The 19,467-nt window shown below is 37.0% G+C and overlaps 1 protein-coding gene across 2 annotated transcripts; it reads left to right on the top strand.

Moving 5' to 3' along the window:
- The first annotated feature begins 283 nt into the window (after positions 1-283).
- LOC106908730 (dual specificity calcium/calmodulin-dependent 3',5'-cyclic nucleotide phosphodiesterase 1B) lies at positions 284-17,877 on the top strand. Of its 2 annotated transcripts, none has more exons than XM_014974906.2 (14): positions 284-493; positions 5,443-5,556; positions 7,622-7,804; positions 8,179-8,245; positions 8,374-8,490; positions 8,773-8,913; positions 9,739-9,839; positions 11,240-11,365; positions 12,879-12,980; positions 13,149-13,269; positions 14,707-14,788; positions 15,417-15,534; positions 16,766-16,902; positions 17,404-17,877. In XM_014974906.2, the coding sequence occupies exons 1-14, from the start codon at positions 417-419 to the stop codon at positions 17,499-17,501; spliced, it is 1,584 nt and encodes a 527-aa protein (XP_014830392.1). In that variant the 5' UTR covers positions 284-416; the 3' UTR covers positions 17,502-17,877. The 2 variants fall into 2 exon arrangements, with proteins under 2 accessions (XP_014830392.1, XP_014830400.1); XM_014974914.2 differs by lacking the exon at positions 284-493 and adding an exon at positions 3,440-3,665.
- The last annotated feature ends 1,590 nt before the right edge of the window (positions 17,878-19,467 follow it).

Raw genomic sequence — 19,467 nt, 5'->3', positions numbered from 1 at the left:
TTTTTTCCCATATGGGGCCCACATGGGTATGCTGGCTGGGCAGTGGGACAGTTAATGATGGAAACTCTGGTCCCAACATACGGACTCTCTGCTGATGGTGTTGGTGACACATTGCCTCTTCTGTTGAGTTGTTATGCACTAAGGATCACACACACACACACAGACATCCCCCCCCCACACACACACACACACCTACACACACTTTAGCACAAACCACACACAGTCTCCTCAATACACAGAGGAGAGCTATGTGAAAGTGTGAGCGTCAAAGGCACTGAAAAACATAAACTGCAGCAGTTTACACACATCAAATAACCACGTGTTGGATTTACAGAGACACAGAGGAATAAACTCACTCTGTGCTTCTGTACAACACTGACAAATACACACATGTACGTGATCTGGAAAAAGGAGTTATGACACCTGCTTGCAAGAAACACAGAAGATCTGATAGAAATCTGAGCGTCGTGACGTGGATGATGACTCTGGAACGGTAAGGCTTTCTCTTTTACTAGTTTTAGTTTCATTAAAATATTGAATTTTAAACTACATTTGATGTTGTCATTTATAACTATCAAGACTTGTTATTTAAACAATGAGTCTTTTGGGTATTGTTTTAGTTTGACCTATCAAGGTGAAGTCCACACTATAATAAATACACTCCTGTTGTCAGTGGAAATCAAATATCTATTTTGGTTTTGCTAAACCCATTTAAAAGCTATATTTCAAATAGAGCCTCAGACATGAGCAAGCCTTTTTTAACTTTTCTCTCAGTTAGAAAATACATAATGCCTGTATTTTATTTCTCTGTTATTTTAGCAATAAACTTGACTTTAACTTTTTGCTCAATAGAAAACAATATGAGAAAGTAAACCAAGAAACTGCACGGAAACAAAATATTTTGATCCTTTGTACTTCTGTCTCATGAGCCTTACAGCTGACGCAACTAACGCCTCTGAATGAAAACAATACTGAAAAACATATCCATCCAAACGAGGTTTATGTAAAACGTTACAATGAATTTGTTTATACATATTTGTGTTTGAAATCCCATTTACTGCTGCTTTATTACACTGTAAAGAAAATACATATTTTAATTCCTTAAGCCCAATAGACATAGCTACACCCTCATTACATATTTTGTGATATTTTAGAATAAAAATTTTGAAATTGAATCCAGGTCATGAAAATTTACAATTCAACTACAGACAAGAAACACTTGATTTCTCTCTTTTCTGCCAGATTTTTAATGGATTTTAAAAGACCGGGGTGTGACTTAAAGGAAAACAAAACTTTTACTGTAATCTATTCACTGTTAAGTCGATAAATGTTATTGTGCTTGTGTTTTTTAACCTATTAAAATGAAAGAAATTTCACTGTTAGACTTTCACTCTCCGATGATACCTCAATGTATTCTAATTTTACTGAATGGACACTTTAAATAAAAAAACATTTTGTGCAGGCATCTAAATGCCTGAGCAACACAATAACAACCCCAGAGTTTTTAAAAAAAAAAAAAAAAAAAAGACAGTTATCTGACTGTCATGTTGTGAAACTTTCACAGTTTGTGTTTCACCAGAAATTATTTACCCTCTTTCTCCTCTCTGCTCTTTTCACTTTCTCCCTCACCCTCTCTTTCTTTGCAACGAGCTGGTGAATAACAAATGGCTCAGATTAGTTTGTGAAAAGATAGCAATCAATGAGGCGTCTGCTTAAAAAATGACAAGTCAAAAAAAAAAACCCTAAAAGGAAGTGAAACACTTTTTGTGAGTAGAAGTCTTTTCGCGCTTTTTCTTCTTATACTTCGCTTGCGTTACACAGGGGATGAAGAGTAACATGTTTCGATTTTACTTCTCTCCTTGTCCACCATTTGTTGTGGCATGTCAAAGAGCATGGGAGCATGAGAGTCACTCTGACCCAACAGGCAAGGCAGGAGACGGACAGCAGGCAGGGGTTTTCCCAGGCCAAGCAGTCAGACTGCTTTCACAACACTATAAATATAGACTACTAATAGATTTAGGACCTACAACTGTAAAGTGTTCAGAAGCAACTTTTACTGTCTACACTGTGTTGCACAGTTGTCTGATGTCCTTATATGGGGCCTAAAAAGATATAAAAGTCCATTTTTAGTCATGCATGTTGTCTTTACGGATCTCAAAACACTCTGTTGACATTTATTCATAAGCACTAATTAATTACTTTGACTTTACTGCTATATATATATATTTTAGTTTACAGTTCCCTGAGCAAGAAATCATTCCTCAACTTTCCCACCTTTTGTCACGTTACACATAAAGTGTCACAATTTTAACGTGGAAGTGAAATGACTCGTAACGTTCATGTTGTTTTGTTTTAATAAGCCGATTTGAATCTGACACACCTAAATACAATCCATTGCAACCATTTGCATTTAGAAGTCACATGATTGTTAAAGTTTTTGGCAAAAAACTTAAACCTGGCACCTCACATCAATGTGAACACACATTCCTGTGAAACATGGTAGTGGATGCACCATGCTGTGGTCATGTGTTTCTTCAGTAGCAACATCAAAGCCGATCAGAACTACTGGGAGGATGTACAGGTAATCCTCAAAGAAAACCAAAAACTTTAAAATAGCTTCACCTTCCAGCAGGACAAAAGTAAACATAAAGTCAGAGCTGTAATGAAATGGGTCAGATCAAGTCATATGCATGTGTCAGAATAGTCTAGTCAAAGTCAACCCCTTAATCTATTTTAGAAAATTGGTGTTAGCACATGCTCTTCATGCAGTCAGACTCAGCTTGAGCTACTTTGAAAACGAAAAATAAAAAACCCTCTAAACATGCAAAACTGGTAGAAAAATACCCTCACAGACTTGCTGTGAGGGTATTTTTATGCTACATTTTAAATTGTAGCATAAGAACATGTTGAAAAGGTCACGGCGTTTGTAAAACTTTAGCAAGCCATTTTATGTAACATTTTCAGTCAAACTAGATGGTCTAAATTGTGGATTTTCTTTCCTAGACAATATTTGTTTGTGTGTTTTGGTTTTGGGTGCCTCTGGTGGGTGTCAGTGAAAGCCTCCCTGTGCAGTTCCCTGATTTGTGGCTGTGGTGGAAAATTCTCCTTTGGGATTTGGCTATACACACACACACACACACACACACACGCACACACACGCACTCACACGCGTACGCATGCACACGCGCGTGCACATCTTGAAAGCTTTGCAGTCAACACTTCATCAGTAAGTGAGGTCAACTCTCTCACACTTCATACAACGGGTGTACACAGATACACAAACAGTCACTGAAGAAATAAAAACAGCAGCTCTCTCTCTCTCTCTCTCTCTCTCTCTATCTCTCTCTCTCTCTCTCTCTTCCACGCACTCAAGCAGACTCATACTGACACAGTTTGGGGCTGACTAACCAATCAGAGAGAAGTGGAGTAAGTCCCCCCAGAAGTGGGTGGGAGAGCTGCTGCAGCTGTTTCAGGGCTCATAAAGTTTGCGTTGGTGGTTTGCAGAACTTTTCAGCTTACTACTCCTTTAAAACAACTTTCCTTTTCATCAACTTGACTTTTTTTTTTTTTTGTTGAACTCTGGGGTCGATTAGAACAGAGCTTGATTGTGGAATGGCTGAACTGGTGCGAATTCGAAAGAAAAGGCTCCAAATACCTATCTCTAGGTAAGACGTAGGGTTTTCATTAATACAAGATGACATTATACGCTTAAACTGAATTCAACATCTGTATATACTATAAGACAGAAAATGCTAAAGTGCTGAATTGGAGACACAGCAAATGTTCTTTCCCACAAGTTTCATGTATCTCCAGGTGGCGGTTTCTTGTTTTGCAGAAGTGGAAACTTGTGACTCAATAAAAAAACCCTGGTACAGATGCTTTCAGCAGATATTAGACCCGCCACGTAGGAGCAAAGAACCAGATAGTATTTTTATACCTTAAAAAGTTGCTTGCTTCCTGTTTGCTTTAGGTGTAAGTGGATTTCTTAGAAAAGTTCTTCTAGTCACTTTGGCTGCAGGCATAAACACTTGTCTTGCCCATGCCTTTGGTGTGGGAGGAAAAGCTGCTGCAGAGGTGGTGGGTCATGTGGTTTTTGTTTTGGTTACACACTGATGTATAATTGTACGTAAGGATCACAGCTCAAAGCTTTAGGGGTTATATATAATTCTTGAATGCATTTTAACAACACAGGTTGGATGCAAATTATTATATTTGATTTACTCATGTATAACAATTGTATTTTTTTTTTCTTGATCTACTTGCAAAAGACAGAGAAAGTGAAATGATTCTGCAGCTGATCTTCCACACATTGCAACTAATACTATATTTAGGATGACATACAACACAGACTTACCAAATTATCTGCCGAAAGCGGATTTCTATTTTTTTTTTATGCAAACGGTTGTATGAGCCTTCTTGACTAGTAATATCCCGTGAAAGTCCTGTCAAAGGTCCTCCACATCTGGCCAGTCAAAACAAAAAAGACTAGCTTATCAGGAGAGATTACTTGAGATTGAAAGTGAGCCGTGGCATTCTGAGGCATGCTATTTTTATGACTCCACAGCTTTTGAAAGCTCCTGCCAGTGTGATAAACACTTGAAAAAGCTGCAAGCATCTCATCCGCAGGAACTGGCTCCCTTATATAGGCCCAGCGCAGTTTCAACGCCATACGGGTGGTTAATGAGAGTGTTTTAGAGGAATTATTAATGGCAGATACTTGTTACGACTGTAAAATAGTCTTGTTTCCAAACAGATTGCGATTTTTGTGAACCGAGACGGCGTTTTTTTTCTTTATCACGTCTCGACACATTTGAAATTAAGCCTAAAACCAGGAGGTGGTTAAAATGTAGGTGACACATGCTGCAAGCATTTGGTTTTTGTTCCACTGCAGGGGACTTATTTTTTTCCCTCCAGTTCTCACTCATAATGTGATTAAAAAGTTTCAAAACTAATTTGGAGTGAGCAATTTGGTCTGAAAGCTCCTCAAAATTCAAGCAGGTTTATTTTTCTTTATTCAGTATATTCTGACTTAATCTTTGTTACATAATACCCTAAACAAGGGAATGTTTTCCCTCTCATGGAAAACTTGGCTCTGATGGTGCCCTTTTACCACCGGCTGTCTCTGGATAGTTTGACATTTATGTAATTTCCCAATGATTCATTTCTGCTTGTTGAGATTGCAGTGCACTTTACACTCGACCATGGCAAAAAGAAAGATTTTTGATTTATAAAACTTTTATTTTATTGAATTTCTTAAAGTTTAAGTTAATTTATAAAGGACTGCGTCATGCAATACAAAGTTCTTCAAAAGGTTTTTATTACCTCTAACTGTTCCCCTTTATCTTAATTGTTGTGAGGGCCGGTACATTTAGCTGGTCAATCTACCATTTTATTTAGCTGAATGTGAATTCCCCATAACTTGATTGTGCTTTCTGGTTTTAGGCTGAGAAGCATGCTAAAGCAGATCGAGGAGAAGGATGTCGATTTTGAAGAAATCAAAAAAAATTTGGATTTCACGGCATCGTTACTGGAGGCAGTATATCTCGACGGATCTAGGTAAGACAATAAATAGAAATTCAAAGAAGATCCACACATACAGTTAATTGTTGCTCCAGGAGAGGAAACAAGGTCACCAGTCACGTTTGTAAAAAGAAAATCTACTCCAAAGTTCATGGGACTTACATATGTTTACAATTTTGTGTCCTCATGTGGCATTTTAGACAGGGGTCATGTAATTTTGAAAATTAATAAATAAATAAAAAGACAAAAATCCTTATTGATGGCGACTAGATTGGGTGGTAAATTGTGCATTCAGTGTTACAAATTTTACAATTTTCAAGATTTATTGCCTTGAGATTCTTAATTTCTGAGCTTTTTGAACTTGTTCTGCTGAAAGAGTCTGCAGACTGTTTGAGGCTCTTAACACAATTAAAATTAAAAATTGCAATGGGGCATACTTTTACAGCATGAACTACAAGCCACTGATCAAGGAGCAACAACTAAACTAAGTTAGGTTTATGGTGATTTTCCATCTTCTTCCGTGTAAAAAGAGCTAATGCCGTTTTTACTTTCCATCTCAGTCTTGTTGGAATAAAACTGGCAAGATTATCTGCAAATGAGTATGTGCTATGCTCTTTTTAACAAGTCTTTTATTGTAGTTTCTTTTCTATTTTCCAATAAAAAAGAACATCACATCTGTGATTCACAAAACTACGGGAGCCTTCAAATCACAGTAGCACTCATTATGTAAGGTCGTTATGTGCCGATCCAGTCTACCCGACTCGGCTGCTCAGCAGACCGATCCTTATCAAAGTGTGTGGAGTTTTTTGGAAATTGTTCAAATAAACTGTGTGCAATTAATCGGTTAAAAAGGAAAGGAATTATTTGCTCAATGCCTTTTTGAAAATTGCCGTTTAAGATGTGGTCTGATGTCCCAAGTAGCACTTATTATTATGTAGCTGCAGCTTTGGCTTTATAAAGATTATATTGCATAAGCAAAATAAAGCTAGAGGGCTGCAAAAATGTACGGATTAAGGCATAAAATGCGTCTTCAGTGAAAACTAAATTCTACAAATAACCCTGCAGCCTAACTTGATTTACTTTACAGCTGAGGAGACCACAATCCTTATCAATTTTATCAAGGCACGTCAACAGGTTCATGATGCTTGTTAAAAAAAAGCAACCCTAACCCTGTTTACATAACAGAGCTGGCTCCAGTCAGAATCAAACTACGAACCTGCTTAGGTGCACCACACCAAGAGGACGTCCCTAATATTTTAACAGCTGCGCCAAAGGTCAGGTTTGCAAATGTACAAATAAAAAAGTCTGAGTCAGCAATATGTTTTTCTCTGCTTAAGCCAGAAATAACTCCTGAACATCTGAATCAACAAGAGGATTTCTCTACATAATAATCACATTTTCCCTTTTAAACATATTCTAAAAACAGTTTATCTCAAATGGTATTTGTATTGACATGTGAAGTACCTCAGGACATTCAAAGAACAGATTTGGTTTTACAGTAAGTTATTGTATTACATGGTTTGCTCACTTTCAACCATTTGTTTACAGTTGTAGCTGTTTACAGTAACCATTTCTAAGGTTAGATGTATGAATCGCAAAGCTATAAAATCTTGAAAAGTCCAGATAAGAAAAGTTTTACCTTGACTTAGGCTCTGGATGTTTCATAGAGTTGCACACCAACTAAGTTGGAGTGGATGATATGAGCACTCACGACTACTTCAGACAAATGAAACTCTGCATCAGTTTGAAAGAAGCATCATGCGTCACCTGCAAAGGACTGATAGCTGACAGCTGGTGGAACTGCATGACACCAGCAATTTCCCCTGCTTGCTCGAAGGAAAAGGTAGAGACCCCAGCACCCCTGCAGACAGTGTTGGAAACACGCAGTCTAATCCGTTACCTGTCACCTGGGAGGAGTGAGTGGCTGTCTCTGTGAAATGCAGACAAAAAGAGTGCATAGTTTCCATGAGCCAAGGTTTTACTTGTTATTCAATATGTTGACCTTTACGATCAGGAATTAGTCCAACGAGAACAGATTGTTCCTTTATTATTTTATGACCTTACTTCTGTCTCCCTTCAAATAATCAATGTGTGATCTTAGACAGTGTCTGGAGTCAGAGGACGATCTTCAGCAGCTGCAGTCAGACGGGGTGCCATCGGAGGTCACTGACTGGCTGGCGTCCACCTTCACCCAGAGGATTCGACGGCCTTTGAGACGCTCAGATGAGAAGCCCAAGTTTCGCAGCATTGTGCATGCGGTGCAGGCTGGCATATTTGTGGAGAGGTATGCTAGTTCAAACTTTCCGTTTGGATCTGTGTCACCAATTCAAGGGTATAAGTGGGTGTTTCGCTAACAGCACAGCCTCCTGCAGGAAACCAATAGAACCACTTGGCTGTATTCTTTATACCATTTCTCTAAAGCTGTAAATTATTTGTTTCCTCTCTCAGTATTCCGACTCGTAACATTCATTAAGTTCATTTTACAACAGCAGATTTAAACTGTGAAACATTAGCCTTCATTTATTTCCTGGAAAACATTCTTACACTGAGGGCAGAGGCTTTAGGGGATTAGTATAAACACCTCCTGAGTCAAGTTTGCTGCACAATGTCAACATCTGAACTTTAACTGAACTCAACATAAACACTGCATTATTCCAGGATGTTCAAGAGGGCCTACACAGCAACTATGCCAGACCAACCCGAGGCAGTCGTAAACTGCCTTAGGGTAAGTCCACACTAACCTGCTACCTCAGAGTGTGCAGCATGTTTATTTGATAAATGGCACATTCTTAGAAAAAGGATCAGTGCAGGTATGCTCCAGTGGGGCTGCTACTTTTCTCTCTTTCTCTTCAGGATGTGGACCGTTGGAGCTTTGATGTTTTTGCTCTGAACTCCGCTAGCTCTGATCACGCACTACAAACTCTGTTCTTTGAACTGATCACAAGATATGACCTCAACAGCCGCTTCAAGGTCTGTAACTGATGCTGTATGGAGCTGACTTTTAGCAAATTTATTTTTGACGTGCAAGCACGAGGTTGGACAAAACGTCCCTCAGAGAGACATGAGCTCTCGCAGCTAATTGTGTGTAATGCATAGAAAATGATCAGATAGAAAGATTGTTCCATTTTCTAGTACTTGAAAATGATCTTCTTTGCATCATGTGCGGTATTTAACCTTTTTTACCTAATTCAGGTTGTTTTCTGAGTTTAATCCAGGCACAGATGTGAATTGATTACATAATGCTTTCTCTAGATTCCCATCTCATGCCTGACTGAATTCCTATCTGCCCTGGAAAAAGGATACTGCAAATACAACAATCCATATCACAACCTCCTTCATGCGGCTGATGTGACTCAGACCATGCACTGTCTGCTGCTGCGCTCCGGACTCGTGGTACCGTTCACTCAAAAATTATTACTGACTCCTCCCACTTTTTTTCAATCATCCGTTTATTGGAGGGATGTTTGTGGTGAATATCGCCCACAAAACCCATCTTTCTGTTTACCTGTGTATGTCCGTAAAAGTTCTCCGTTTTACATTTTGTCTGTGATTCAGAAATAGGAACAAATTACATAACACGCATCGATGAAATTATATTTTTCTACTGTGTTTTTTTTTCTGTATTCTCGCTCATGTCTGAACAACCCTCTGATTTATCCTTTGAGTGTCAGACTCTAAGTGATCAATGATTTCTGAGTCAGCGCTGAGTGGCTTAAAGATAATTTATTTAAAAGTGGTGCTTTTGATAGTCTGATCCTCGACTGAATGTACAATTAAAACACTCAACATTCAAAGACGTTTTTATACAAAAGCACTCCTTAGAGGCGAAATAGGAATCAGGGATTCTTACTGGTAAAATTGTGTCTGATGTTGTGACTGACTCGAATTGAAAAAGGGTTCATTAATTTTTTCATCCATTAACTGAACAGGATGTGGGAGACTTTGTTCTTTAAATAGGGGCCCAAGATTTTACTTAAAAAGAAAACCAGTTCCAGTTCCTCTAAAAATCTAATTTCAGCCAGCATGTGTATAGAATGCCCCCAAAAGTTTGAGATTCGATATACTTTATTTTCCATTTCTAAGAAAAATCATAGCAAAGTCTTGGTTATTCTGATGTTTCATTTTCCTTTTTTTTTCTTGTCTGCAAAGCTTCTTCTTACGTTGTTCAGACCTGATATGTTGCTTATCCATTTAATTGTGTCCCTTTTGTTCACCAAGCACTGGCTGACAGAGCTTGAAGTGATGGCTTCCCTGTTTGCTGCAGCCATTCACGACTTCGAACACACGGGAACCACAAACAACTTTCACATCCACACAAGGTCGGCTTTATTTCTTGCTCCATCTATTATGGACCTTGTGTATTATTTGTAAAGTGCCTGTTGCATAAATGCCACATCCTGTTCTGAAACTTCAAAACAGAGCTAGAGATAGAAGTAGATTCAGAAATAGTAAGAAAACACATATGCATATAGCTTTTAAGGAATTTGGGGAATGAGATGAGATCTTTCTAAAGCAAACATGGCTTTATGGAGGGAAAAGCAGTATTTTTAGATTTTCCCAACACAGTCTCCAAGCACCCATTTTAAGTGTTTCTTCTTATTTTGGGAATACAATAAGAAACACAAGGATGTCTGGCTACAATAAACATTCATTACGTCGTAAGGATGAAATTATAATGAGGGTAACATAAACACTTTAAGTATTACCTCTGTAAAAGTCATATAAAAATATTGTTTATTAAACATAAGAATAATGTTACAGGGCAATTGTTATTTTTAAATGCTTTTAAATTCTTAAAGTATTTTCTGAATTGCTTTACTTTTCTTTGCTTTCTCCCATGTCAGTCACTCTTCCTTGGCATTAAGCTATCAGTTTGTGATCAGTTGTTGCGGACATCAAATTATTATTAACATAATATAGTGCCTTGGAAAACTAATGTTCTTTTTGTCCAATGTAATATTGTTGTATTGTTATATTGCTGTCAGTCAACAGTTACTTTTAACTTTTCTACCTTCAGTATTTCCCCCTTTAAAATAACATTGCTCTTAGGATGCTTCACACTAAAAGTAAAAACTGCCTTTGTTTGCTGAATCTGTAGATCTCCAAACATTTAGTCCTTCTTTTCCAATCATTTCTTTAAGCGTGAAGTTTTTCAGAGGCTTTAGAATGGCTTTGTGTCTGTGAAGTGCTTTATCAAGCCCAGAGAACGCTAAAGCGCTTCACATGGCAGTCATTCATGCATCCAGCCTCAAGGGGGGTGAAGTGTCTTAATCGACAGAGGCGGGTGGAACAAGAATCGTACCAGCAACCCTCTAATTGCAGGGTGAACTCCTAACACCGTCACCTCCATCGTCCTGATTGAAAAATTTCACATAATCTCCTTTAGTTCTAATTTTAAGACCCTGACATGAAGCAGGTAATCAAATAATTTGTTAATTACCTTTATAATAGTGAGTCATTCATGCACATGGCTGACCTTTTTTTCCCCAACATTTCACGCTCTCTTCAGTGTGAAAGTCATCATTATAGTTTTGCAATCACAGTTATTTAACTGCTCCCTAAGGCTTTTACTTTTAATCACATTTTCCAAACTCTCCATGCCAAACAGTCACTTCACTGTTTGACTGTATCTTTATTCATTTATGCATTTTCGTGCCTGGATATCACAAGATTTTGTGTTTATTACCAACTCGTCTTTATCTTTCTGTCTGTGTTCCAGGTCAGAGTTTGCTCTGATTTACAATGACAGATCTGTGCAGGAAAGTCATCACCTAAGTGCAGCATTTCGCCTGCTGCAGGACGACCAGATGAACATCTTCATTAATTTGACACGAGAAGAGTGGATGTAAGATAATTACGTTTATTCTATATTAAAATGTGTCGACATTTATAGTTAATTTTGAGATAACACGGAAGATAAAATGCCAGTAGATCATACTACTTAATGAAACAAGCTGTCCATAATGTTTTCTACACTCTGGGTGTGACATTTATACTTTATTGATTTACTTGCCAACTAAAAAAATAAACAAATCTCAACTGACTTTATGATTTATATTAGCTGACACAAGACTACTTTAATATGTTAAACATGACAACCCTTTATTATAGCTGTAGTATTATGGATTCACCTGGTATGTTGGACCTTAAACATCTGAATAAAATATGCACCTGTGATCACTGGAGCTGTTTGGAGACGGTCTCAAAACGCTCAAAAAACAATTCAAAAGCAGTGCCTGATTTTTCCTTGGTTTATTTTTTTGTATTTTTATTTTATTTTTTTATTTATTATTAATTTGGCTGAGAAATGTGTCTATCAACCAAAGCAGCAGTGAAATGATTCTTGTAACATCATAGGCTGAGAAACTACAGAGAGAAGAAGAAGCTATCACCACAAAGGCAACATGAAAAGCAAACAGGAACATGCCCTATGGTCTAAAAAAACTAAATATAAGTTTAACCATAATGACCATTGTTATATTTGGAGAAAAAAGGGGAAGTTTCTGAGTGTGAGAACTCCAGTGGTTGTGTTTTATTGCAGAACATTCTGGTGCACTTCGCAAGATGATTGACATAATGAATAAGAAACACTATGGAGAAATGTTGAACCAGCATCATAAGACTTCAGCCACAGCTGAGTCTCCCTAATGGATACAGATCTTATTAATTAAAATGACAAATTGATTACAAAGTGGGTCTAGGACAGAAAGTCCTAATCTCTAATCTCAGTCCCACAGAAAATTTGTTGGCAGAACTAAAGTAGTGTGTCTAAGAAAGATGGCCCACAATTCTCAGTAAATTGCATCAGTTCTGCAGAGGAAATGGACCTTAGATTAAACTACCACGTTACATTCACCTTAAATTTCCTAAGAGTCTGTAAAGGATCATTTTTATCTATAATGACGAGCTGTTCACTAGCAACTAAGTCCGCAGCTGCATCTGTCAGACCTTATAATGACGTTGCAATGCTGAGTTTCCATTACAGTAAAGATTGATGGCTGACTTTAAGGTAAAACCGAAGCCTCCTAAAACATCATCAGTGGAGTTTGTGTCGGGAAATAATTTACAATATCCGCACCGTCTGCGTTAATGGAGTCATTTGCTTCATACTTCACACACCCGGTGCGGCTGTAATATTCACTGTGGAGCTGTGCAGAGATAAACACAGCAGCATGCCGCAACAGGCTCCTTTTGCAGTTAGTGTTACCATGAGAACAAGGAAATCCATCAGTAAAGTTAAAAAGGTTGCAACCTCACAGAGTCCTCCCGCCTGCCACTTTTACTTTATATGGTTCCGTCACATCATTCAAGGCCGGCCAGTAAACTGCGAGTCTGTGCACGTCTGTGTGTGTTTACAGGGAGATGCGATCACTTGTTATAGAGATGGTTTTGGCCACTGACATGTCCTCCCACCTACTTCAAGTAAAAGCAATGAAATCCTGTCTACAACAACAAGAGCGGTAGGTGCAAAACGTATTGACTCTTTAGAGGCATTTGAAATGTTTCAAACTACAATCTGGATGAAGGAACTGTGTGTCTTATACTTTCTGTATAAAGTTCTGCAGTTCTGCCTGCAGAACTGCTTTGTCTGCAGGCAACATAAACAAGTATTATGCTTTTTCCATCAGGATGGATAAGCCCAAAGCGTTGTCTCTGTTACTGCACACGGCTGACATCAGTCATCCATCCAAGCCCTGGGCGCTGCACTCTCGCTGGACCAAAGCCTTAATGGAGGAGTTTTTCAGGCAGGTAGGCATCTGAATAGACCTGATCTGACACAGGCCTTTTTTTTTTTTTTTTTTTTAACTTTTTCTCCTCCTAATTTAAATTATCAAAATTAGATTTTGGCACAAGTAATTTAATTCAATCATTTGCAACAGAGGGATTCCTAGAAAGCTGTCATGTTCATCCTGGACAAAGTGAAAGTTGTGGAAATATCACTCAATCTTTTTTTTTTTCACTAGTTCACATGACCAAGTTTCAGTGCTGTCATGTGCTAAGAACTTTGTAAATCTAGATCTACAAATAAAAAAGGCAGTAAAATGTCCTATTATTTTAAAACGATGTCCTCTGAAAACCAACTGATGCACAAACTGTCTCTGATAACTACAACTGTATAAACATTTTCCATTATTTCTCCAATTGCTTCCTGTTTTGACTGATGTCCACCATATGTTGCTAAAGAGGCTAAACTGTGACGTAGGACGTTTAGTTTTGGAAATATAAAGCATGTTTGAACCCTTCCTTCGAATCTTTTATTTCTCCATCTTGATACAATCTGAGTCTTCTCATTCTGGGTTTATGTTCCGTTTTGCCATGGTTTTGTGATAAATACTTCAGCAAAGTTTGTAAAATATTCCAAAAGCTTAAGATATTATTTTTTACAAAACAAAAATCTCTGAATAGCTTCATAGGTATGAATTACACTTCTGGAAGAGCTTAATTTCTGTAATGTTAGTGGCTTTTCTGTACTCAGAAAATGAGTTTCCTTATTTTACAGTATTTTGGTCTGGAATCCCTTCAGGAATCAGGCTGAATTTATGTTTTGTTGCCTTTAAAGTCTGGTAATCATTGGGATTTATTTAAGAATCTCCTTTGGTATGGTTTGAGGCAAAGTTATTGCAGGAAATGACAAAAAAAAAAAAAAAAAAAAAAAAGACCAGAGCTCCAGGGTAAAACTGGACCATTAAAACTTTACACAGTTGAGATCCACTCTACTTGAAATGTTTACAATAATTTTACATGCATCACTATATTTATGACACTTGTCTTAACTACAGTGTAATTATTCATCTTACGTAAATACAAGAAAGTCAGTATTTATAAATGCGTGCATCTAGAAATGAGTGACAGTTTACAAACACTGTAATCTGAAAAGCCAAACATGTTTCCCTTAAAAGCTACCTCGACTTGAATCTGATGTGAGCCTTGTAATTATTTTAACAATGGTTTTTTTTTTTTTTTTGACAGATGTTGGGCAGTTTTCCTGTCTCTGTGAAAACAAGATGTGGAAACTCTGAATAGGCTCTTTTGTACCTTTAAAAACACAGAACCACCTGCTCACAAAACGCTCCATCTAAAAGTTTCAGTTGGTTGTTTGTTGGAATAACCTAACCATAGAAAGTTATTTTCAGGTCATGTGTGGGATGCCATTGAATCTTCTCTTGTTCTCTGTATCTTTGTGAGGGCGATAGAGAGGCGGAGCTCGGCCTTCCCTTCTCTCCACTGTGTGATCGAAAAAGCACCTTAGTAGCCGAGTCCCAGATAGGTATGTCTCAATTATGGTCCTGTCTTTTAAGCAGGATATAGTTGTTGTCCACAATGCCTCTGTAGAAGAACAAACACGTGTTCTTATTTGCCAGGTTTTACGTTTGTCATTATTTTTCAAAATTGAAGAAACCTACAGCTTCATTAAGTGAGGTCCAACCATTTACTCTGAACTTCTGAAATGTTTTTTTTTGTTGTTGTTTTTTACTGATGCAAACAGTACGTTATGAACACATTAGCTCTTCATAAATCCCCACCCCTTGAACTTTTTCCAAATTATTTCACACTATTTCCAAAAATTTGCAAGGACTTGCCTTGATAATTTGCCTAAAGAGTAAATGTAACCAACCTGTTTGTGATTTAACCAGTTTAAAACCAGCTGTTAGTAAACAAACAGCATTATGAAGGCTGTCACAAAGCCTGAAAAGTGCCGTTTACAGACACACTATCAATTTTTTTAGTACTTGCACAAATTTGGAAAACCGTGTAACATTTCCCTTCCACTTCAGAATTAAGTACCAATATGTGTTGGTCTTCCACTCATGCTCCCAATAGTTCGAAGTACATTAATTATAATGTGATCTACTGTAGGTACCTCAGTAACTACATGCTGACATTTGTTCTTACAGGTTTCATTGACTTCATTGTGTATCCTACGTTTTCCCTGTTGACGGACATGGCAGAGAAAATTGTTATTCCCTTGGTGGAGGAAAACCCAGGTCCCCCAGATCCCTGCAACAGACACAGGTACTGTAGGAAAAACAATCTGTAAAGTAAAACATCTGGTGGAAGAAAGAGGAAGGGTGAAAATAGTTGGAAAAATTAAACCTAAAATAGACTTAACTTACAGTAATAGAGAAGAAACCATGCCAAAATGATATAAAGTCTACAGATTAATGCATAGCACAAGTGAATTACATATAACTAAAACAAGGCATATTTAAACAACTTTTTCTCAGTAAATAAAATTAAAATGGGGTTACTGATGAGAAATTGACATTAGGTGTCGGCAACAATCTAACTAATCGATTATTAATCCAATACAATCGATTAAACCTTCAAATAAAAGGCTTTGACTAAACCAACTGATGGTAAATCGTTTCTATGTCCTTTTGAGCTTCTTTTCCTCTCATGTTTGACTGTTGTTTACATGCTACAATCATCTAACCTGAGGATGAAGTAAATTGCAAAAAGTATGTATGAAGTTAGATTTGATTCTTAAGTTGGATCAAGAATTAAAGTCTTTCCAGAGTTGTTATAATTTAAACATGAAGGTCTGGATTTAAATTCATATTAAATACCTAGAAACCACAAGAAGCAAGCATTAGGGAGAGACAAAAATATTAACAAAACCTAAATACTTTTAAAGGCTTTAAAAGCCTTTAAAAGTTTATTTCTCTTGAGATATGGTCTTTGACTTGTTTTGTATCTATTATATAAACACAATCTTCACTTGAATTTTAAGTGAATCAGCACTGATTTGTAAACGTTTTTGACACAGCTACTTGATCATAAAATTTTGGAAATATAAGGATAAATTACCAAAATGACTGGTAAATCTTGGAAGAGATGACAATATTTATGTTCATTGTAAAAATAAAAAACAAATAGACGTGTTTTGACTTGTGGCCTAACAAGGTAAAATTTAGCAAGAAACTATGAATACTTACACACCAAATGTATGCTCATCTAAGAAAGGAAAGACAAAAGCTGTGAATTTTGAGATATTTGAAATTCAAGAATTGTGTGAAAACATGATTATGAAAGCAACAATTTACTTAAAGAAAAGTCCATGGTTTAATTGCATGTAGCATGTTTAAAGATCCTCCTTTTTTTGTTCAGTGGGAAAACAACGTATGATTGATCTGTTCCTGGTGGGTCCACATAAAAGTCTGGACTGCTTTAGTGTTCAGGATTCATTTCAATGTCAGCATGAAAATCAATACGAGCATAAATGACAATTGTTATTCGCTCTCAGTAATCTCTGGAAGGAGAGCTCCAGGGGTCTGCAGTGGAGTCTGGCACACATCACAGCTGAGCTGGTGAGCTTTCGCTCGACTTGGACTCGACACACAGAAGACAACAAGCTCAAATGGAAAGAGAGTGGCTCAAATGGTAGGTTTCTGTGTATGGCTGCTTTCTCTGAAACCGCATACTTCACAAAAAGAAAATAAAATATATAGGCACTTTTGTTGAACTATTTTAAAGCAATTCAATCCTGACATGTTTTCCGCTGATGTAAAGAAATAATTCATGGTACCAGAAATACAATTTTGAAAAACTTCTGCTGCAGTCTAATAGATGATTTGTTGTAAAAAAAAACATATATATATATATATATATATATATATATATATATATATATATATATATATACAGTATATATATATATATATATATATATATATACAGTATATATATATATATATATATATATACATATATCCCGCATTCTGGCAAAGTTGAAGCATCTTGGCTCCATCCCTTTGATTTGATTTGTTATCTTAATTCATTTCAGAGTGTTCTCATGCTGAGATTAACAGATACGGGTACTTTGTTTTTCTTTCAGCTTATCAACATTTTCCAATCCCTTTTCCAACCTTTTATTTCCTCCAGGATTTTCTGACTCCAGTGTTACAAAAGAACAACGATCAAGGGAGGAGGAGCTTTCAGAAAAATCTCTGCAAGACAGCAGTGAAAATACAAAACAGTAGAAGGGACTTTCTTATGATTTGGGCTTGTTACCAAGAATTTCTACACTGTTAAACTGAGGCTGGGAATCACTTTTTGTAACAAAACCACACAATCTTTTGTTATAATGTGTGACAGAGAAGGAGGCATGATTAGACTTAAGATCATCTTCCAAAGGTAAGATGATGTGCAATATAAACATATGTCATTGTGTCTTATTTCAAGAGTAAGTTGTACACCACAGTAATTTAAATGGAAAGTCGACATGCTGGTCATGTCATTTAGTTGTCAGACGTTTTTATTTAAATTTCCACTTAAACACAACAGAAGCTTTTTCCAATTGTAGTTATAGAACTACGCTGACATATTTATCCTGCATTAAACTCTAAACATACATCATTTTGACTTATGTGACTTATTTAAGAGTGCAGCTTTTGCACTTATTTTGCACCAGTTTCCAGATTTATAATGCATGGTTTTAAATTCTAGCCTTTTACGTTTTATATATTTCTAGCTTTTAAATTGGTAGTTTGCTAATATTTGCCTGACGTAATCACATGGAGGTATTTGGTGCAAAGTATTTGTACCTTGCAACTGTGAAGTCACATAGAACTGGGTTTGAGTAATTCTGTTAGTGCAGAACAATTTAGTCCAGGTTTGAAGTATCAAAAAAACCTGTTTTGACTTTGTAGTTAAAACAGGTTTTAAATACACTGAAGATATAATCAGGGCGAATCATAATTTAGTCATTTCCCACAGCGGACTAAAACCAGAAGCCACCTCCAACTTCGCATGACTCTGTACGGCTCTGAGAGGCCTCTCCGTTCTGTTAAATAAACATTTAATAAATATTTATCCATAAACTCCTAAAGAGTTTATGGGATGTTTGGTGATTTAATATGTGCTGAAAGGCCGACGGACAGCTGCAAGATGCAAACAATACTCTCAGTCCCCACAATCTTAAGCAAGGTGCTTTTGCAGTTTGTTAATAGTGAGTCCAACAACGCCTCCTGCTGTACGGGCATACTAATTACCCACAAGTCACATGTTTTTGGTCCATTATCGACATTACACATGTAGCAAAACGTACTTGTACTTCAGAATTTGAAGAGGGGCAGCTGCTGTTTTGTAATAATATGTTAACATTTAAACATCTTTTCTGATTCTACAAAGTTTACAGATGCATTCTGGTACGGTGGTTTACATGACTGTAAAACTAGGAAGAGATTTATTTTCTAGATCTGCTGAAAACTCACAGTCTTGCTGTATGGACTGGATTTGATTAAAGCCAGGGATCTGGGTGGGCCATTCCAAAAACAAGTTACTTTGGCAGATTTGCAAAGATAATTTTTGAACCTAAATCTGCAGGGGAATAAATATTTTGGTCTTAACTCAACATTCTAATGCTGGCCCAGGAGTCTCTATTAGTGGCTTCATCTGGGAGAGAAAAAAAGCTAAACTGAGTCAGTTGTTAAATTTAGGTGATGAAAAACAGATACTTATAGTTAGTGGCTGCAGTTGGTTCTTCACTGGGCTTTCTCAAAGGATTGGCAAGATTAAACACAGGAAGACATACAATATTTTTTCAGAGAGAACCTTAAGCAATTGGGAACAATAGTTTTGCTGATTCGGCTGCTCCTAGAAGGTGCCATAGCTATGCATGTTGAGCAAATTGCAACTTCTATGAAATGCAAAAACAACAACAACAAAAAAACTATTCAGTCATAGTTCTAGATAATCCATAACTGGGAGTAATAGCAGAATGCAGTCTTAATAAAACCAACTTTCAGCCTTTGGATTTAGACATGAATTTTACATATAGCATAGATTACTTTTATTGCCCCTAGTGGGGAAAATTAAGGTACACCAGCAACAAAGTGACAGAAAAGCCGAAGCCTGCAGATTCACACCAAGCTGAAAATATGAAAACTGAGAGTAAGAAAAGAAAAGATACTATACAGGAATTGATAGTGATTTAAAGAAATGTGG

This window comes from Poecilia mexicana, unplaced genomic scaffold (assembly GCF_051168715.1).
Source record: "Poecilia mexicana isolate PSO_F unplaced genomic scaffold, ASM5116871v1 scaffold_5, whole genome shotgun sequence".
Lineage (NCBI taxonomy): Eukaryota > Metazoa > Chordata > Actinopteri > Cyprinodontiformes > Poeciliidae > Poecilia > Poecilia mexicana.
Note: the sequence above shows the minus strand (reverse complement) of the source record. Positions and strands in the feature narration are given on the sequence as shown.